The following is a 22,064-nucleotide window of genomic DNA, read 5'->3' as shown; positions in this document are numbered from 1 at the left end:
TCCGACTTCGGCTCAGGTCATGATCTCCCGGTTCGTGTGTTTGAGCCCCGCATCGGGCTCTGTGCTTACGACTCAGAACCTGGAGCCTGCTTCCAATTCTGTGTCTCCCTCTCTCTCTCTGCCCCTCTCTCTCTGCCCCTCCCTAACTCGTGCTCTGTCTCTGTCGTGCGCATCCTCAAAAATGAATAAACATTAAAAAGAAGAAGAAATGGCTATGGAGGTAGGAGAATCACTGATTTCAAAATATTTCTTGAGCACCTAGGCGGATACTAGGGTTGCAGACATTATGGGGGCTACTCACTGAGGTAGAGAACATAAGAGAAAGCAGATTTAAGGGGAAAGTTAATGAGTTTGGTTTTAGACATTATGAGTTGCAGGTGCCTATGGACAGCCAGCACAAAGTTGGAAATTTTGGTCTGGAGCCTGGGAAACTCATGCCTGTATACACATATTTAGCTTTGTTTTTGCAAATACATTTAGAATCCATAGTAAATGGCCACATTCACTGTCATAAATATAGCCTGGAGAAGGTGATAGCGATCTTTGAAACCGTGTAAAAATGGGCGCCTGGGTGGCTCAGTCAGTTAAGCATCTGACTCAGGCTCAGGTCCTGATCTCGCGGTTCGTGAGTTCGAGCCCCGCATCGGGCTTGCTGCTGTCAGCGCAGGGCCTGCTTGGGATCCTTTGTCCTCCTCCCTCTCTCTGCCCCTCCCCCATTCGCAAGCGTGCTCTCTCTCTCTCAAAAATAAATAAACATTCAAAAAATAGATTTTTTTAAATAAAACCTTGTAAAATATTAACGACAGAACCACTGTGACACAGGCTGGCCACTGCCTATGCTTAGTTTCCTGAGGGGCTCCAGGCTTATACTTAATTGGCCTTTGACAACGACAAATCTTCTCAAAATCTATTAGTAAGTATCTGTTAGAAATAGAGCTGATGGGGGAGCCTGGGTGACTCAGTCGGTTAAGCGTCCAACTTCAGCTCAGGTCATGATCTCACGGTCTGTGAGTTCGAGCCCCGCGTTGGGCTCTGTGCTGACAGCTCAGAGCCTGGAGCCTGCTTCAGATTCTTGGTCTCCCTCTCTCTGCCCGTCCCCTGCTCACGCTCTGTCTCTCTCTCCTTGAAAATAAATAAACATTAAAAAAAACAAAAAGGGAGATAGAGCCGATAGCATGGAAACATCCTGAATAAGATCCTTTGTAAAGGGAGGGTATATGAATATGATCTAGCACAGCATGTTTCTTTTCTGTAGTTATCAGAGAGACCTTATTTATGAACTTCCTTTACTATCACAAAAAAGAAAACGTGAAAGGATCCTCTCTCGTTTTCGCTTGTGATTTTTTTTTTTTTTCCCAAACACCTACATTTCTTTTTCTTCTGTCATTTGTCATTTCAGCCGCTGTATGATGCCGCTTACCTTACAATGTACAATATCTGCTTCACATCCTTGCCCATCCTGGCCTACAGCCTACTGGAACAGCACATCAACATTGACACCCTGGCCTCAGATCCCCGACTGTATATGTAAGTGGAACATAGAGTTAAAAACCACTTCAGGCCCTCAAAACCGTGGGTTTCCTTTCCTCTGCAGGTAGGAAGGACTCAGCGGCCCCCCTGGTACCGTTCAGCCGGGAGATAGATGGCCTGTGTCCTGGGTGTAGGTACCATCCCGGGATGCGTGTGGACCACTCAGTTTCATCTTCGGTAAAATACGGGTGACGGCAGCGTTTTTTGCAAGGAGTAAAGGAGGGACTGCATGTAAGACAAGTGCACACGGTGCCTGGCACACAGGAAGCTCTCAGGGGGATGGTAGCTATTAATCTGACTCTGACACCCTCCCCCACCATAGCTTCAGGCCTGTGCTGCGCGCTTCCGTGCATTAAGAATGTTGAAAACCCGAAGGAAGCTGCTGAGTGAGTACAAATTATTTTCAGGGTTTCCGTGGAATTTCAGTGAGGGAACTACAGGAGTATAGCCCGGGAGTTACTGCGCGGTTTCCCGTAGAGGCTACACTTGCTCACACCCGCGTGAATGGGCTCCGTGCGTACCTGTGGCCCAGCACAAAATGCCGCCCTCCCCCTCGCCTGCTGTCACGAGACCCCGACCTCAGCCTGTGACTGTCGGTGTAGATCGCTCCGATCCTTCTTTCGGAACCGCACGGCACGTTCCAGGTTTCACCCTCGGGGATGTAGTGACTCGGGGCACTTCCCAAACGCCGTGACCTGAAACGAGGCATAATGTGGCTAATTTCCGTGTGTTCAAGAGAAATTTAAATAGGAAACCGTAGGTCTGTAGAGGGAAGAGGGACAGTACATCGGCCGCCTCCCAGCATGGCAGGTGCTCAGGCCTGAGCTGCTGGGCGGCCGCTCCCCAAATCTCCATTCTCTCTCATGTTCTCGTGCTTGCCGGCGATCGTGTTGGGAGTTTCCAGCAGCCTCGGCGTTCATCCGAGTGCAGCTGGAAGGCCTCGCCTATCCCCCAGCATACCATGATGCCCCTGCCCTTCTTCCCACGGGGCGTAATGTAACTCCGGGAGACAGTCTAGAAAGACAGGATCCACTCAGTGACACTCGCAGAAGCCTCACTGGCTGGCACTTGCCGGGCACACGCTGCAGGCATCTTTAGGAAGGTGCCTTCCCTGTGGCTCCCAGTTGCCTTGAGAATGTGACTTATTGTCTGTGGGGAGAGCTTGTTTCTAAGAAGCAGCCCCCTCTGTCCTGCAGTTTTTCTAGGGCAAACAGCAACACGTTGCTCTATGCACCCCCCGAATTTCACATTCCTTCGTACACCTGGAAACGCTAGTAGGGAAAAGGTGCACGACCGCCGTGTTTTCGGGAAGCCCCTCGGTGCTCAGTACCAAGCGACAAGGATCAGTTGTGTTTCCATCATGAAGCTGTTCCTTATTCAAGACGGCCAGGTGACATTCTGGGTAGTATTGCAACAGGTGTGCCATTTGAGTGATTAGCTACCTTTTTGATAAATGTGAAGAGCAGTTTGAAATAGAAGCCAGAAGAATTCCATGCATAAACCCATCCTTTCTGCAGCTCTGCTCCATGAGAATTAGTAGCCGTATTTGACGTTCTGACGTGCACTGAGAAGATTGTGTTATTTTTTTTTTAATTTTTTTTTACATTTATTTATTTTTGAGAAACATAGTGTGAACGGGGGAGGGCACAGAGAGAGGGAGACACAGAATCCGAAGCAGGCTCCAGGCTCCAAACTGTTAGCACAGGACCTGCCGCCGGGGTTCGAACCCACGAACCGCAAGATCATGACCCGAGCCGAAGTCAGACGCTCAACCGACTGAGCCACCCAGGCGCCCCGAAGATTGTGTTATTTTAACAGATTTTAAGGTTTTGATCCACCTGCTGTTTATGAAACATTATGTGACTTGCGGCGCCTGGGTGGCTCAGTCGGTTAAGCGTCCGACTCTTGATTTCAGCTCGGGTCGTGATCTCATGGACGTCACATCGAGTCTGTATCGGGCCTCGCGCTGGGCCCAGAGCCGCCTTGAGATCCTCTCTTGCTCTTCCCCTCCCTGCCCCCCCTTCAAAAAAAAAAAAAACAGAAAAACCTTATTTGACTCATTTGCAAAAAATATAAGGGACACACCGAGACCTAAAAAGTTTAAATTCCCAAGAGGAATGCTACTACACTAGTACTTTTAAACTTTACTGACATTGGAGTCGCCTGGGGCGCTTTAAAATTATCCTAATGCCCAGGTTACACCTCATGCCAGTGAAGCCAGAACGAGGGTGGGAGTGAGGCATCAGTGTTTTTAAAGATCCCCACGTGATTCCAAGGTGCATCACCGTTGGGGAACCATTATGATACTCCTTTTGAGGCTCATCTGTGAATGAGACTGACAAAAATACCTATCCCGTGTGGTTTTTATGTGGATAAAGATGGACAATGCAGGGGCACTTGGGTAGCTCGGTTGAGTGTCTGACTTCAACCCAGGTCATGATCTCGCGGTTGGTGAGTTCGAGCCCCGTGCCGGGCTTTGTGCTGACAGCACAGAGTCTCTTTGGGTCTCCCTCTCCCGCTCCCTCTCCCCTGCTCGTGCACACGTGCTCTGTCGCTCAAAGATCAATAAACATTTTTTAAAAATGGACAATGTATGTAAAACTCTTAACCCAGCTTACTGACACGTAAGAAGTAGTCCGTAAACGGGAGCTAATTATTATTGGTGAGGTTGTTGTTGTCAGTGGCCAGAATTTTAACTTGGCACTCTGTTTACTCGCTGCCTTAGTCAGGAGGCGATTGCAGGGAGGTAGACCTGTGGCTCCGCATGGCCCTCCGGTCCTCCAGGGATAGCGCCCTGCATTACAACAGGGTCATCACACCTGTGTGCCTTTCACTGTGGCCTTGAAGAGACAGCCTCTGGAGGTTCATTACCCTGTGCCTTTTCCCATTTGCCAACAGGAAAATCTCTGACAATGCCATGCTCCAGTTGGGGCCCTTCTTATATTGGACGTTTCTGGCTGCATTTGAAGGGACAGTGTTCTTCTTTGGGACCTACTTTCTCTTTCAGACTTCATCCCTGGAAGAAAATGCAAAGGTAAAAAAAAATATATACGTTCCATCTGTTGGTATTGTAAGCATGGCTTATCTTTTGTCTATCGGCACTGGATTTCTCATACACGTAATCTAGCTCTAATCATTTTGCCAACTTTTTCTTAAGGTGTAGTCTTTAGTTCCCACAACTTTTTTAGAACGATAGAAGTGTTGAAGTAAGCCACCTCCTGTGCGCATGGCTAACTAGAGACCTTGTGTACAAACCTTCTAGAAGCTTAACTTGGCTGTAATTTTTAATAGCTGAACGGAGTTTTTAGTACTTCAGCATTTGGACCCCTGTACCTTTCCTGATGTTTTCTTTTTAAGGAAACTCAACCCCCAACGTGGGGCTCGAACTCAGGACCTCAAGATCAGGAGTCACATGGTCTACTGACTGAGCCAGCCAGAGGCCGCAAGACTTCGCAAAGCAGGGGCAAAGTCTGGCCCCACTCGGTTCTTGTTTATAGCGGCCTTTCGTGCTTAGAGTTGAAGGGGGTAGCCCCCGTATCTTTACAATATTCGCCCAATAGTTGAAGAGTGGAAATCCCTTTCTCTTCCTCCTTCCCTTCCACATGGGAGCACAGTGTTTTCCAGAAAGGCTACACTAATCCCACCAGTGCCTTCCTGGCAAGCGACTACATAAGTCAGCACCTGCGTGGGGGTGGTTTTTCCCTGGCTTGTGTTCTAGGAAAGAGCTGCTGATGGGGTGAGGTCTTCTCACAGCCACACGCTGAATGTCGAGCCCAGCACTTCACATGTGCTTTCGCTACGTTCGTTCGATTCCTGGGCTTCCTCTTCAATGGTCACTCATTCTTTATCATGTAGAGCGAAGCTAAGGTTCAAAATGAATTTACCGAGTACAGTGACTGTGTCCACAACCTGCACAGTCAGCATCTGTTAGGGAAGTAATGGGCTCAAGGAATTTGAATGATACTTTGAAGTTAGGTACTACATACACACGAAACCTTTCCAGTTTGGACTAACAGAAGGCAGTTTAATAGGAGTCCCTTAAAATTATTAATCACTGGGAGCACCTGGTTGACTCAGTCAGTAGAGCATGGGACTCTTGGTCATGAGTTTGAGCCCCAGGTTGGACATGGAGATCGCTTTAGAAAAATGGTAAATCACCAAGTAACTGCTGGAGAAATAGAGATCTAGGACTTTAGAGTAGGCACACGTAGCCTTTGTCAAGGAGAGTACCTTCCTAAATCTCTGTAGGCCAATCCCTTGGGCTTTGCCCACCAGTAAGAAGGGATTACATCACACGATTTCTCAGTTCCCCGTAGCTTTACGGCTGCTTCTGTGACGTTCACGTTGTATTTTAGTTTCATCTGGCACATAAATTCTAAAGAGCTGACTGTTTCTGAAAAAGAGTTTGCCGCAAAGTAGGTGGGTACTCTCCTGCGGTCTGGTGCCACGTTTCATTTGCTCAGCAGACTTTGGGTGGAGCGCAGGGAGCTTTGGCCCAGCGTGTGTCCCATTCATCACCCATTTTGAGTTCATGAAGGCCAAATGGATTAGACTTTACTGCGCATGTCGCCATCCTTCTAAATGTTTGCTGAAGTTACAGTACGTGTAAGAACTGTTGTCAGCAATTAAACATGACACCACGTATGATTGGATCAAATCCTTTTTTTTTTTTTTGCTTCTGTTAATCTTAATTTTTTATGATTTTTTTTTAAAAACGTTTTACATTTCATTTTCTGTTTTAATGCTATGCATTCAGATCTTGACAGCATTTGGTAAGCATATGTGCCATTCATTGCTGCAGTTATGGAGTTATACACGCTCTCTGCTTCTCTTCAATGTGCACCTGTTGACAGTTCTAATAGTTACAGCCAAAAACTTAGGCCTTATCTTTAAGATGTGAGTCCATTTGTCTAGAGATTGGTCCTCCTCGGAGAGCTTTTACTTCTGTATTGCAGAGAAAGCCCATATCAGACGCTTCAAAGACACGAATCATCCAAATGCCCTGTTTTGATGAACATTACCGTTAGTGGGAATAGGGGTGGGTTTTTTGTTTCTCTGCCTTTATGACACCAGTGTGTTCCCTGTTCAGTACTACGTGAAGTAATGGAAATAAACCCCGTCAACCACAAGTATGCTGTAGCTGTCCGAGGAAATGTAGGGTCACAGTAAGAGCCAACGTCTTGGCCTGATCTTTTGATCACATATTTCCCTAAACAGTTTCTACGGAAATCCTCAGCATTTACGCCAAAGATTAAAGTTGCCTTTTTATTTGCTTAAGTAGGCTCGTGTATTCATGGTGCGTGTAATTGTTAAATGTTTTTCAGGTATATGGAAACTGGACTTTTGGAACCATTGTTTTTACAGTCTTAGTATTCACTGTAACTCTGAAGGTTAGATTTTTTATTTATTCAAATATACTTAATACCGTTTTTGTAGTACTTTCTGATCTCCCACTGTCCTGTCTTTTTTGTCTTCTCTTTATTTTTATTGCAGGTTGTTCATTCAAGTGTGAATCTTTACCAAACTGTGTATGATATTAGATATTTAGACACTTGTATGCTATTTGTGAACCATTTTTCCAGTCTGTTAACGTGTTCTCTTTCATTTCATTCCGTAAAAATTCATACACATAGTTATGTTCAAAATCTGTATATAGCCAGGCTGTGAGTGTGTGAGTGTGTGTGTGTGTGTGTGTGTGTGTGTTCGTGTTGAAGAGTTGAATAGTTTTTAAAACTAGGTATCTGTTTGCCAACACCAGGCCTCAAAGCAGTTTGGGTACTTACGACAATCGAATAGATGTCCGTGAGTGAGAAATGTGTGCAAAAGAGCTCAGTAGTGACAAAATTTTATATAATATCTTTATCACTGACGTGTATCCATATTAGTGATGAAATGCATAAGAATGTACAGCAGGTAGCATACAGGAGTCATTGGCATTAACGTGCAGCCATGTAGTATACTCTGAAGGCTTGCTGAATTCGACCCTTGAGACTTCCGATTTGGGACTCTCTTATCCTTGAAAGCATAATCAAATTCTTTTGATGAGCGTTCCAGTAATGAACACCTCACGTGGGGTCCAAGAATGAGCATCTTTAAATGAATTCCAGTGGTCCAAACTAGAATTCTAGAAGAATGATTGACAAAGGACCTCTGATCATCTCCCCTCTAAGTTTTTATTCCTGATTCATTTCTCACACCCAACAGAGCCAACATGCGTTTGCATTTTCCATCGACTATTTCAGTAATATTTTAGGGCTGCAAAAGAAAATGCTACAATTTTATCTCAGTTTAGCCACTTACTAGCTGGTATTCTTGGGCAAGTGACTCCATTTCTCAGTACCTTCATTTCTTCTATAAAATGGAGATAAGCGTTATTGCTTAGGGTTTTTGGTGGGATGTCTCTCAGTGAAGACAGAGCATTTAGAACGGTGTCTGGCACATAGAATGTGGTCAGAACGATAGATGCTAGTTGTTGCTATTTATTACGATGATTCACAGGATCGTGATTTGAAACGAAGGCCTCCCCACCTTTTTTTCACCTGCTCTTGCCTATGGCCCCAGGGCTTCCACGTGCCCTTCGATGTCAGAGTTGGCCTTACCGTGCTGTCTTTCATGTGTCCCTCGAAAGACGTGCACTCTCTCATCTTTGGATGGGCATCATTGTGACCTTTTCCCGAGCAGCCCACAGGTTTATGGATGAGAAACTATAACAGAGAGTGGAGGACCAGGGTGTCACAGCAAGTAACAAAATGGAGACACCACCTCCTCTTTAAAAAGTTCAAAAACATCCCCAGATGTTAGTCCACGTGGCCCAGCGATTTTAAACAGGCAGAACAGACCATACTTTTTATTTTTAGATTGCACTTGAAAACCTCAGGTGCCACAATCCGAAGAGACAGTCGGCCCTGGCAGAAGCGTGGAGGGATTAACACCTAAGGCAACTGAAAGTGTTACTCGTGTAACGGACTAGACCTGGCTTTCACAATTGAAAGGCGCACTACCTGGTCAGGCCCAGGATTCATTGCTACATGGCGCCAGGCGTGTAGACCTAGTTCCCTTGGCATTTAATAATCCCCGGCTGTTGTGTGGGAGCTACCTCCCTGTAGTTCGTCTCCTCTTCCTAACTGACCCTTCCATCTCCTGCTGCTTTTCTGTGTCCATCTAGTGCCAGCTCGGCCTTGTCCGTTTGTCATCAGCTTCTTGGCCGCCACTCCCCGAGGACTTGGGGCTCCAGCCTCCTGGATATTCCCGTGACCTCGATGCCTGCCTCTCCTTCAGGGGTGCGGCATCTCCAGCCCCACACCCACCTGCTACTTGCTTGACACGCCCCCCCCCCCCCCCCGCCCCCAAGCCTATACTGTAGGGTCTAGAGGCCTTGGGACAGAGCTAACCCCTTTCTTGCCCTGGCTCTGTGAAACGTCTGGATTCTGTTCTTCTTTTAGTTTCCCTCTCTTCTAGTTGCCTGGCCCAAGCTAGATCCTCCCGTAGGTATCCTAAGGTATTCAAGTTCTCGAGTGGCAGAGTGGACTTACTGCCCGGTGCAGTTTGTACCCATCACGACATCTCTTGTGTTGTGTCTTTTCAGCTCGCCTTGGATACTCGTTTCTGGACGTGGATAAATCACTTTGTGATTTGGGGTTCTTTAGCCTTTTATGTATTTTTCTCATTCTTCTGGGGAGGAATTATTTGGTAAGCAGCTGTACACGTGTGAGTAATGTGTAAATAACAAAGTAGATATGTGTATATGTACATTGTCTATGCAAACGTTAATTATACTTCCGAAGCGCCGATCAGGTAAGATGGCAGGTCTTCAATATTCATGGATGGGGAGTCACTTCAGCTCCGAGTGCTGCTCATTTCAGGTAAGATTTCGCAGGCAAGTAAATGGACTACACGAGTCACTCAGAAGTCCTCCCTTCTAATAGCCCCCGTCCACATCTTGCACCTTGAACGTGTGTAAGCATCTCTCTGTGAAGTGAAACCGCAAGTTCTAGCAGGGACCTTCCATGTGATTTACAGTGGAAATACTCATCCTGTGACATTTCTACGTGACACAGTGGCCAACAGATCCGTTACTACACATTTGGACTCCCTTGTCTGTTTCTGGGCTGTTACTGTCAGTCTTGTCCCTACAGGTGTGCTCAGGGTGTGGAATACATACCACTCAGTATCCAGAGGGTTGTATCTTAACCTCACCATCTCGCTGGCGGGGGCGGGGGGGGGGGGGGTGGGTAGAGGCAGACTGGACAGTGTGGCCTTCTAGTTCACTGAGTTCATCTTGGTTCGGTAGACGTTCATTTGGGATCCCTTTTGTGTGAAGCACTCTGGGGGAAACGGAAAGGAGATCAGAATCTAGCGAGAGGGGCGTGTAAGCTGTGATCGGGAGAGTTAGAAGGAATGAAAATAAGTTAGGTTGTCCTCTCCTTTTCTTACTCCCAGAGGCCTAAATGTTGTGTAGCCGCCTTCATTAACCAGAGGCTTCTCTTGACAAGGATGCAGAGAGCATGGCTAGAGGAAGCCATAGGGTGCAATTCTAGGAGGACATTCTTTGCACGGGTTTGGGCAAAATCATGCATACAAAACGCTCCATGTTATCACGGAGATGTGAGGCTGTGTTTATCGTCCCTTGAGACTTCATTAGAAGAAACTCTTACTGCTTTTGAGAAGCTGTTAAAATGAAAGCCTTAAGAAATAAAAATATGAAAAGCCTAATCGCGTAAGGAACTACCAGTTCCAAAAAGTGTAATCATGGCATATGTTGGGCACCTCCAAGAGGTAATTTCTGCAGCAGTGAAGCTGACGGAAGTCCCTGTTGTCTTTAATAATCCACAAATTAATCAAAGTTGGTTAATCAAATGTAATATACAATTGTAATTCTGCCCAGAGCACCATAATTCTATGAATCCGTGTAATCAGCTTCTGAACTAATGCAAAATTTCCACAAGAATGAAATGTTTCTAGCCAGCTAGTTTCTAACTCTGACCACAGACCGTCCCTTATTGATGAAAATAAATCCTTCAAAAGATTAAGACATTGTCACATCTGTTTTCATTCATTAGAGATACTTCCTGAAAATGTAATAGTGATAAATCTGTTTTTATTTTGTTGCCCATAGTGCTGTCCTTCAGTAGAGCTGAGTTGAGCCACTACATGAATATAAAACTTACATTATAAAGCAACCAGCGAAATATGACCAGAAACTGTGAGAGACTTGAGCTGAATGCTGCTTCCAGCTACTATCTCTGGACACACTCAGCCCCGAGGCGTGGTGACACATCCCTCTGTGATGTGGGGATTGGCAGTGAGAACGATGATTTCTGAGCCCCAAACCCAATCCAGGAATAATACCTTTTGCTTTTTGCTGTTCCCCTGTAAAGCTCCATAGGTATCCTCAAGACAAAGAAAATTCTAGAGCGGTGAATGACAGAGTATTGTGGGTACTCTGTGGAATGCCCTGTGACTCCCTGTCACTTGTGTACTGGACACTGATTAGGGTCCATTAACTGCCTAGAAAATGAGTCAGGGTGCCCTTCAGAGTTACAGTGAGAGCTCTGCAGAATTCTTTCCTGGACGGTAGGGACCCTAGAAGACTTAGCCCAGACCTCCTGAATTTCTCCACCTCACTGTTCTGCTCACTTCCTCTGCCACACTCTAGTCCCCATGTACCTAGAGCCGCAAGCTTGATTTTATTATGTTACATGAGAAGGAGGGCACAAACATCGATTTTTTTTTTTTTTTTAATGAGGAACAAATTTATCTTCAGCGAGCCCTTTGCATCGCCTAATAAATGAGACAAGTGGTTATCCGCCCAGAGCTCCTAATCCAGGGAGAATCTGTTGTGTATCCCAACCCTGGACACTTCCTCCTCCCCTGCTGCAAACAGCGTGTAGTCTGCTGAGGCTCTCCGTGCCTCAGCCTGGGGAAACTAGCTGTGCTTCTCTGTGGCCACCAAACAGCTCAGTGAATGACTTCGAATGAAATCCAGCATCTGGATGAAGGGTCCTAGATATCTGGCCCCCAAGACCGCGTGTCCTATTAGCAACATTCTCCTGTCCAGCCAGCCTGGTTGGCACACCCTGGGTACCCCGTCTGTATTCGGGGATGAGAACGGTGGAGAGAGAAGCTCGCCCTCCCTTGTATATTTACGTTGGGGGGGGGGGGGAGGGCGGGCGGGGTGTAAAAACGTCTTTTACATTTCCGAATGTAGAGCACAGTCCATTCTCCTATGAACAAAACAGCTGAGGAAGTAAAATACCTTTTAGCATAAGAAGTAACCATTTCTTTTTGAGTATCTTGAAGCCCCAGTATTTTCTAATGCAAATATATACTCTGCACTTGACGGTTTTAAAGTTGATTGCTTAGTTGTTTTCAGGTTGCATGCACTTTATTGTCGTTTTTGCCCTTTAGTTATCCTTTCTTTTTCCTCCCAACGTTTAGTACATGAAATCTGTGTAGTACTTTGGGGATATTCTTAAAGGAAATTGTTTTTATTAAGGTGTGTAATTTAGAAGAGTCCCTTTAACTACAAAAGATAATTTCGATGACACCTCTGTTTGATATGACAGGACCTGATTTCTTTTTCCATTCTGTGTTTTCTTTCCACTCTAGGCCTTTTCTCAAACAACAGAGAATGTATTTCGTATTTGCTCAAATGCTATCTTCTGTATCTACATGGTTGGCCATAGTTCTTCTAATATTTATCAGCCTTTTCCCTGAGATTCTCCTGATAGTCTTAAAGAATGTCAGAAGAAGAAGTGCCAGGGTAAGAACTAAATTTATGTTATCACTTGATTTTTGGAAGGGGCTTCAATATCTGCCATGAACTAAAAACCTTATTTAGAGAACTGCGTTAGTTACAGCATGTTAAACCCCTCCTTACAGGTGCATCACTTAATTTCCTCTTCTGCATAAAAAGTATAGTAAAAACTCCGTTATCCAATGCAGGTGGTAAGTAGACTCCTTAATAGTGTTCTATGTGACCTTTAGCAATCCATATGGAGCATCTCATGTGCTCCATATGGAATTTTAAATGGAAAAAATGGTTGTTGTTTTTTTTTGGTTTTTTTTTTGTTTTTTTTTTTAGCCTAGACTTTTCACACCAGGAATTTCCACACCAACATTCCGGCTTTAACCTTAGAAATTTCCCTGCGGGTTGTTTGCAGAGGTTTTTTTTGTTTTGTTTTTTGTTTCTTCAGTCGATACTCCCAATTTGCTTCTTTCAAACCTCTCCCCCTTCCTCTGATTATAGTGCTGCTTAATCTCTGTATCGCTTCTAGCCCTGTCTGTCCGGCAGTATATCTGAACCAAAGAGAACTCCCCGGGTGTGATTTCTGCATCCTTACCTTCCTGAACACACTTGTAAAAATTCAGATTATTTTATGAGTGTGTTTTTAGTTTTGCTGCTTAAATTGCCAAATTCTTGCGGGAGCGACAAGTTACTACCCTCTGCCAGCCTAATTGCTTGGCCCTGCATTGTCTGATAGCTTTCAAACATTTCTAAAAAGCCTTTCAAGTGAAAGGGGTAGATTAGCCTGAAAAATAAAACTGGCACATTCTGACCAACAGGTTAATTAAATATGTCCTATTCCTGCCAACGCTAATTCATTTTGCCAAGCAAAACCCCGTTTGTCTCATTATTCACAGCACCTCCGTCTCACAGCCCCCAGTGCAGTATTTTCAGGAAATGGTCTAACGTATATCTACCTGACCTATTGGATCAAATTTGCCAACCAGCTGAGCCACAAAACTGGCTTGTCTGATGGGGGTTTTGGCCCACTGATTTGATAGAATGCGGTGGTTGGCATCACGCAGTTGTAGGAGCTGAAACGATTACGAGAAAACCTTTCGCGACTAGACGCGTTAAAGAGGACCTTTCGTGATCAACAGGTTGGCATCAGCTCCAGTCAAAAGCAGTCGACTGTCAGCGGCATGAGCCACGTCGATTCTTGGTACACAAAGCCAGCCACTGTACAGTCAGGTGGTCGGAACTGGCCTTAACCCCCTGCCTCCACATGCCTTGCGGGCGGCACTGAACACGATACCATTACCCTGGTCCACTCTTTAATCCTTCCAGTAGACCCCTGACCGTCTCCCTCCAGCCTGAGATTTAGTCTTAGGATGCGAAGGAGGCATTTGCTTGTCTGAGTATGCCTCCGTATCAGTTGACCAGGGGTAAAAACAGGTCGATACAACACGTTTTTCCCAGAATGGCTCGAGCAGCAACTTCCACCAAGCCCGATAAAAAAACGGTCACTGTAAGAAATGGTTTGGTGCCTTGTTATGATAGAGAATTTGTCTGGGAAAGATCTCTGAGGTGCCCTCCCATTCTCCTTACTTGGGAGTACACTTTGGGAATGCTCCTAAATGTTTTTCTTCGTTGGGTCGGTGGGGCTCCTGCTAACTGATGGCTCACACCCAACTTCCCACTCTCAAGAGGATACAAACACCTCAGAAATCAAAACCTTCGACCACATCACCCCTGTCCTCTTCCTTAGACCCCTTCTTTTAAAATAAGTAAAATAAACATTTTAAAAAATAAAATAAATAAAAGGGGGGCCACCCGGGTGGCTCAGTCGGTTAGGCGTCCGACTTCAGCTCGGGTCATGACCTCACGGTTCGTGGGCTCGAGCCCCGCATCGGGCTCCTTGCTGACAACTCGGAGCCTGGAGCCTGCTCTGGATTCTGTGTCTCTCCCTCTCTGTCTGCCCCCTTCCCGCTCGTCCTCTGTCTCTCTCTCTCTCAAGAAGAAACATTAAAAAAAATTTTGTTTTAAATTAAAAAATAAATAAACTTAGACACAGGCTGGAGGTGACTTTTCTATAAATTCAGTGGCCATAAAATAGAGGGATGATACAGAGCAGTCCCAGATAAAGACGTAAAACATTTTCTTTCCACGCAAACGGTAGAATCCGAACTTCTGCCGGAAGCATGCGGTTCAGCATGCGATTTGTTTGCCATGGGTTATGTCCACGATACGAGGATTTATAGTGCCTGTGCTATAGCTTGGCATGCTGGTGTGCTAGAACAACCGGGAAAACTCCCATAATCACCTTCATTCATCCAATCACTCATTCATCGATCCCTACCCTCATTGAACCAGAACATGTGTTGAACCGCCTACTGATGAACATCTCTCTTTACATCCAGTGTCTGAAAGGCTAAATGGTTTTTCAGACTCTGTGGGATTTTGAGAGTTGCAGATGAGACGCAAAGTTGTGGGCACTCAGCGGCACTGCCTCCCCCCCCCCCCCCACCTTGTGAGGAAACGCAAGAGCAAAGTAGCGCGTATGAATGCATAAAGGCCAGCTGAAACAGCCATGGCTGTCCTGATAAGTCACGTCTGTTTCCGTGAGGCCCTGTTTGGCCATTCAGAGAAGCAGAGGCCACTTGTAAGATGAAGGAGAAAGAGGATCTTCATCGCCAGCCAGTCTGGCATCCTGGGTGACTTCCCACTTGGCGTAATATCCCTTGCTAAGGCATTGGCTTCACTTTAAAGAGCGGCCAAAGATTCTCTTACGCTGGGTCAGCCTCCTTCCTGCCACGCTCCCTGATGTGGTAAAGTGAGTGTCCCCGCCTAGACCTGGAAGATTCCCCCCGACTTCAGCCAGTAAGCGTGTTGGAGCCTTTGGACACATAGCCAGCGAGCGCCGTGCTCGTGTGGGTCTTGGCAGCTGTCTCCAGGAGGGAACGCGGCAGTGGGTGGTGAAAACGTCTCTGGCATTTGAAAAAGAAGCTAAGCCACGTACACGCAACAGTTACAGAAGCGGCCTTCTGCTGGATTCCGTTCAGTTCGATACACGTCGCGTGAGGGTCCGCTGTTAGCCACCGCACTAGGTGATGGTAATCCAGGGATGAGTCACGCGTGGCCCCAGCTCACGAGGAGCTGCCACCCCAGCGCAGTTCTAAAGAGGATTTTTACGCAACCCTTGGGGAGGCCGGCACGGAGCAGAATAGTAGGCTCCGGGATGTGGCGTGTTGTAACACATCCGAGCTATTCCAAGTCGCCACCTCCGGAAGCCGCCAGTAAAAAGGCTTGTGTGGCAGCCTCCAGCCCAGCCGGGTTCCGTCCCGACATCAGCACCGGAGAGGATCCCGCTGTCTTTGCAAACGGGTTCCCTTGGTCATTAAACTCACAGGTTAGTTTCAGCTACCTGTTCCTCAGCTGTCTTTTCAGCAGTGTGGTTAGCTTTTGAGGCCCAGGTCCCATCATGAAGGATCAGAAAGCTTTTCTTTAGCTCCTACCCTGCCAGAGCTGCATCCCCGTCACGACAGGACGTGACGAAAGCACCCGTGAGCGCAGGACAACGGAACGGCAAGACGACCCCTTAAAGGAAGTTTCCGGTGTAGGAACCCCGGTGGGTGCGTCAACAGGTTGTGTCTCCCCTAAGCACAGTTGCTGGGCTCCGTGGTAGTCAGTGAACTGACCCCTGCCCTTTCTGGCCATGTGGTAGCTACCACTTGCCACTTCCGATGGAGGACTTGCCCGCGTACCTTTAAGTAAGTTTGCCCGCGTAACCCACCACTGTCAAGAGGGAGGCTTGACTTGGCCTGCTAGACCCTGGACTGCTGTCCTCTGATGGCAGTGGCCCTAGCCACGTGGCCATGCCTAGCATGGGATGTCCGCACGAACAAGAAAGACTCTATTACGTAGGGAGCTCTGCCAGAGAAAGCACCTTGCAAACTTTGGAGAATACGCTTTATCCTGTTAAAAACGGTGGTGCCGAGGCTGATTACTGTCGTGATTCTGACAGTGTCCCAGCCAACCTTGGCCTCTAAGGATAACAGTCCTGTTGACCGGATCAGGCAAAATGTTGAATCCTCACATTGTGGCTGTTGAGACGGACCTTTATGCATTGGCCTCTTTGACGCAGGTGACTGCGGAGGAATGTGGGAATGTCATACTCTTCTAGCTCATTCTCTCCCTTCCTTCCACCTCCACCAGTCGCTGGCTATATCGGTTTTTGATTGCTTTAGATCTTCTTTCCATGCTCTCTCCTGCCTTCTCTACTTTCATATTCCCTTTCTCTTTCCTTTATAAAGCAGCCTAATCTATGAACCCCTAAAATTTCTGCTTCATAGAAATACTTTTATCTCTGACGGTTGGATATAAGGTTTTGAGTGTACCAAACTGTGCTTAGGGTTGCACTCTTAACTAAATAGGGTTGAATATTAAACGTGGGGGCGGGGGACTCGGTGTCGTGTTAATCTCACTATGAGAGTTTTGCCCGCAAAATGGAAGACAGGACAGTTTAAAATTTTTCTTCCCAGAAACAACATATTTATTTCTCTAGCCTTATCCATTGGGGATTTGCATGTTGCCAACATATCACCAACTTTATTTAAGGAAAATACGAACAGGAAAACAAATACAGCTGTGTTCAAACGTCTATGAATAAGTCAAAGTATTTGCCTGTAAGAGTTTTATTGTTTATTCGCTGCTATTAGATACATATGATACTTTAGCTGATATCTTTTTTTTTAGACCTACTTTCCATTAGGCACTGAGTAGATAACATGGGTAATCTTGATTAGCAGAATTGCTCTCTCTAGGCATTTTAAAGGAGAAATTCCTAGCCCTTTAGCCTACCCTGCTGAAGAGGTCTCTGTAAGAAAAAAGAGAAAAACCGATCAAATGACATTAGGATAGGGGCGCCTGGCTGGCTCAGTCGGTAGAATGTGCTACTCCTGTTCTCGGGGTTGTGAGTTTGAGCCCCACGGCGGGTGTAGAGATTACTTAAAAATAAAATCTTTTTTGGAAAAACTACGTTAGAATAAGGGAAGTTAAACACTGGTCCGGCAGTAAATGGGAGCGAAGTGTGGTTTCACCAAATGTCTTCCCATTGTGTTAGTTTTGTTAGGTTTGTAACATGCCACGGCCCGACAGCAGTCAGTCCCTTCGTGTTGAATCTGTGCAGCTGGATAGGGGAGATAGTTACTTCAGGATAGATTGGTGATGGACCCTGGACATAGCTCTCTGACCCATGGATTTCGAACCATGTAGGTTAGTGAGTTAACGATTAGAAACAAGCCATATTTTAGTGAGAAGCGTGTTTTAAAGTGATTCAGAATAGTCCGTCTTCCCATGAACAAAGCAACTTTAAATTGTTATACGGAGAAATAGTCATTTGCACATATAATGGACTGTTCCTAACTCTGACTCTACTATTACTTCAGAAAGTGATGCCTTCAAAACTAACATGTCATTTCGACTTCGAATTCTCCAGGTTTCTTTTTAAATGTCTTACATTTCAGAGAATATTTACTTTTTTTTTTTTTTTTTTTTTTTTTTTTGGTTTCTGCATTTCTCTTTTTTCTACTGCAATTTTCCACCCCTTGTGCAATTGTGAACAAGGTAACGAAACGCCTCCCTTCCTCAGGAACATCTACTATCTTCATGCTTTCTCAAACTTCCAGCAATCACAGTTTCTCTTGGAGTGAATAAGGTGATTTCCTTTCTTAATGTACCGACTTGCCTGCGTTTCTCATTTGCTTGACACCATTTTTCTGACTCTTTATGAACGATGACTTCTCAGTGCTCATTTCTCTACCTTCTGTTGATACTTAAGAGTATTTTGTCATTTTCCTTTAATCATTTGTTCACCTTCTCAAATGGTCACACTGGAGAGGAGGTGATGTTCGAACACTTGGACCGTAACTCTCTAGCCCCATTGATTCCCGGTGCACAGTGGAAGCCACGGCGTGCTAGAGCTAGGGTGTTCACGAAGACAGGAATGTTTTGCACAAATCTCTCTTTGCTCGATACACTCACAGCACCGGCCCAACTCTCAGAGGTGTTCACCAAAAGGATGGTAAGGTTTACTAATCCAACCATATTGACTCATCTCCCGCATAACCTACCAGTGTCATTTCAAAACGCCCAGTTTGCCTTATACTACTAATATCTGTATACTTATACCGTGAAAACCGTTCAATTCGAGTTGGAGACTTCCTTAGGTCTTTAAGTGTATCCGTTGAAATGTGCCACATCTGCTGTAGCTTAATCGTTTGTACTTTTGGCCAAAAGAGTAGTCTGTAGGAAATGATTCTTTTTCTTCTACGTTTTATCACCAGGTAGGTTAACCAGTCTTCAAATGCTTTAAGTATCTTTACCTCACTATTACAGAGAAATCTGAGCTGTAAAAGGGCATCTGACTCATTATCCGCCAGACCTTCAGTCAGACCTCTTCTTTTACGAACATTCTCAGACGAATCTAATATATTGTAACAGGTACCTAGTGGTAAACGAGCGGGCTGGCTTTAAAGAAACAGATTAACAGCATTATAAAGACAAAAATGAAAATATCACTCTAAATTTTCTCTGCTGTTGGTGTGGTGAACTTTATACTTAACTCTTTACAAAAATATAAAGATGCATTACTTGGAATATGGGGAAAATTGGTATTTTAAATTTGCTAAGCTCCCAAATGAAACTTTAGGCCTTTTGCAGAGCTGGAGGGTAAAAAAACATATTTAATTTGCGAGGGGCGACTTGCGACAGAGCCGTCCCGTGAAAGTGCTCGTTAATACCGATTAGGAAATAACAGTCTCGACTGTAAAAGATCATTCGGAAAACTGAAAACAAATATTCCAAAATTGCATCTGTATAACGTCAAGTCAATTTAGCATTGCATGTTCTTTTGGGAATTAGGTGCAAATAATCCAGTGTGTTTGTATCTCCATGTGCTGTGTCTGTGTGTTTGCAGGTATACACTTAATGTACTCGTACATGTCTGACCCCCCAAATTAATGCCCCAACCTAATCACTTTTATTCATGTCAAGTTTTATTCAAGCTAGATGTTTCGACTTGTCAGAGGTAAAAGCTCAAATCTTTCCCAGCCATTCAGGGGGATGCTAACCTAATTACGTGGAACGCTTCTTCGCAGTTCATTTTCCCCAAAACGAGTAAATCCGTTTTATGGCCTGTTGTCTCATTTACCCTCAGAGACGAGTTGGGGGGGAATTGCCGTGGCACGGGAGGTGTCCTCTCCTCTGTGTGTTTTCTCCCTCCCACTCACTGCGGCGGCCTCCGTCGTCCCAGACCTTTAGAGGCCTCTTCTCCTCCACCCGTAGGAATTTAGAGTAATTCATGAATGAGGTTTCCGAGCCCATCAGCTTGGAAACAACTCCATACAGCTTAGGGCAGGGCCGTCTCTCCTGTGCACCGAAAAACTGACGGTCATCGGGAGCCTCTTGCCTTTGGAACTCCCCATCGGGAGTCCTCCCCGTGGGCCCGTTTTTCTCGTCAGCTGTCAACTCCCCCCCACCCGCCAGCGAAGAACAAAAAGGAGAATAATGGAGCGCGTGCTCTGGTTCTCCTGTGCCCTACGGCTTTTGCCAGTCTGCGTCCCCAGTGTTGCTTCGGACGCAGACTCCCTTGGCCCCGGCGCACCTCTTAGCCTTCCCCGTTGGGAGCGACTCACCTGCCTCGATCTTCCTTCCCTCGGTAACGAATCTGCCTCCCAGTGGCTTTCAAAGCCTTGGACCCTTTTGTCCCAGGTAGCCTTGTCCTAAGCTGTATGGTGCCTTTTAGCTCTCCTGTTCCCAGCTCATTTTGTATCCCCCTGGATCGCTTTCTTCAGCTCGGTCCGCGTTTGGGAGACCCGGCTGGCTGAGACGCTGCTTGTGCTTTTGGCCTCTCCAGGGCCTTAAGTCCTACAACGCCTAACACAGAAGTGGGGAAGTTTTCTTGTGAGGAAACAGTCGTCTTGCCCTCAACGTAGTTATTTCCTCCAGGAATATATCTTCACGTGGCGTTATTTCTCCTCCACGGAAAAAATTTGGCAATTGGCCTGGCCCCTGGGTTTGTCCCTCGATGAGGGAGCGGGGGGCGACTCCTTTTATAAGTTCTCGGCGTGAATGGCGACCTTATTTTTATTTTGGTTAGAGTCGGTCACCGTGACGCTGCCACCTGAAAAAAAAACTGTTAGGAAAAAAAGGTTGGGTTGTAGAGTATAAATCAGGTATGTTGAGAGGCGTGAGTCTTAGGTCTTGGGGGGGGGGGGCCTCCAACCCAACCTTTTAAAACCCAACTAGCAGGGGGCCGTCAGGTGTATCTTCTTCCCTGGGAGAGCACTGAATAAGGTTCAGGGGACAGAGAAGGATCCACAGATTTCTTAGGGCGGTTTCTGTGGTGGCCTTTCCAAAAAACAGGATGAATAAGAGAAACAGAAGCTTCGGTTGACTTACAGAGACATGATCTCCCAAAAAGAAAATTCACCGCAGCATTATGGGGAAGAAACCGGTTTCTTTCAGTAAAGGAAAGACAGTTTCACAGCAGTCTTTCGAAACGGAGCAGATAGATCTTCAGACTTCCTCTGTCAAAATTTACACACCCTGGAAAACAGTAATCCGTTCATCGGTTCACCAGGGCCTGAGTATCCGCTGCATGCGGGACACGGCGCTAGGTGCCGGAGATAGACCAATGAAACGTCCCTATTTTCAGCTCCCAGGCTAGAGGGAGGGACCCTGCTGAGCTAAGCCACGGCTGTGCTAGGTGGTCCTGGTGGTAGGGATGACTGAGAGAGCCCTGGAGCAATCCAAAAGCAAAAAGCAAGTCTGAATCTACTCGGCCAACAATTGAAGCAAGGATGAAAAACTGGGTATTGTGTCGCCCTTTTTTTCCCCCTGCATGTGAATAAAACTTGGCACTTGAAGATAGCTCCTTTACTCTCATAACAAAATTTACTACTTGATTTATTTTGGAAAATGCTAAACAGATGGCTTCGCGCCATTGTTAAAATAAACCTTTTAACTCTGTATGTTTTAAATTTTTCAGAATCCGAATCTTGAACTGCCTATGTTATTGTCCTACAAGCATATTGACAGTGGTTACAGCTAAAAAAGAAAGCACGAAGACACAACTACGAAAAGTTGTCATCTCAGGATACGCAATATGCAACAAACTAAACCCCTCTCTTGTGTCTGGGGTTCAGAATAAATGTCCATTACAATACCAAATGACTCTCTTAAGCATTTACAGTTATCGTAAGTAGCCGTTATGGCCAAAGCTCTAAGTTATGAATCCTATGAAAGTTGAAAGCAAGAAGAATAATTAGAATGTCTGGCTTTAGATAGACGACTATAACTACCAAGTGGGTGCTCTTTTAACCCATGAACTCTGTGAATGGATTTAAATATAATAGTATAAAGTAGAAGTCATACAATGGGAATGAATAGATTTTGCTAATACTACTTTTTTTGCCTGGCAGAAGACATAGGCTGTTTGGATCACGTTTCTTGTTCCTTGTTTCTTGTTTCTTGTTTCTTGTTCCTGCTGAGTGATAATCTTAAATTATTTTTTTTTCAAACATATGAAAGGAATACTTGAAAGTACAAGAAGACTAAATGGTATCAGTGCATCAGAATAATTCGTCCTTTCTGTTCACCCACATGCTAATTCTGTCCTCATGGAATAGCCTTGCCAAAAGCTAACCTTGAACCCTTACGTGGAAAGAGTGTGAATCCTGGATATTTTTGTGAGAATCAACAAAAACTACTTATTTTTGTTCTTCTGAATTAAACCCCACTTAATGCG

General features: G+C 45.6%; 1 protein-coding gene across 17 annotated transcripts in view; it reads left to right on the top strand.

The window, feature by feature from the left end:
- Positions 1-21,768, top strand: part of ATP11C (ATPase phospholipid transporting 11C) — a 168,896-nt gene extending 147,128 nt beyond the window's left edge. For 6 of the 17 annotated variants that reach the window (XM_053201761.1, XM_027054771.2, XM_027054776.2 and 3 more), the window contains 7 exons: positions 1,400-1,527; positions 4,429-4,564; positions 6,855-6,920; positions 9,116-9,219; positions 12,139-12,292; positions 18,653-18,757; positions 21,306-21,768. In XM_053201761.1, the coding sequence (XP_053057736.1) occupies positions 1,400-1,527; positions 4,429-4,564; positions 6,855-6,920; positions 9,116-9,219; positions 12,139-12,292; positions 18,653-18,754 (690 nt within the window). In that variant the 3' untranslated portion in view covers positions 18,755-18,757; positions 21,306-21,768. Of the gene's footprint in view, positions 1-1,399; positions 1,528-1,937; positions 3,578-4,428; positions 4,565-6,854; positions 6,921-9,115; positions 9,220-12,138; positions 12,293-12,411; positions 12,478-17,881; positions 17,973-18,652; positions 18,758-21,305 lie in introns of those variants that run through there. The other 11 variants (XM_027054777.2, XM_053201762.1, XM_053201760.1 and 8 more) reach the window with 10 other exon arrangements.
- Positions 21,769-22,064: the final 296 nt, after the last annotated feature.

Source organism: Acinonyx jubatus, chromosome X (genome assembly GCF_027475565.1).
Source record: "Acinonyx jubatus isolate Ajub_Pintada_27869175 chromosome X, VMU_Ajub_asm_v1.0, whole genome shotgun sequence".
In the NCBI taxonomy this organism is placed as follows: domain Eukaryota; kingdom Metazoa; phylum Chordata; class Mammalia; order Carnivora; family Felidae; genus Acinonyx; species Acinonyx jubatus.
The sequence above is the reverse complement of the archived record's forward strand: the minus strand, read 5'-3'. Positions and strand labels throughout refer to the sequence as shown.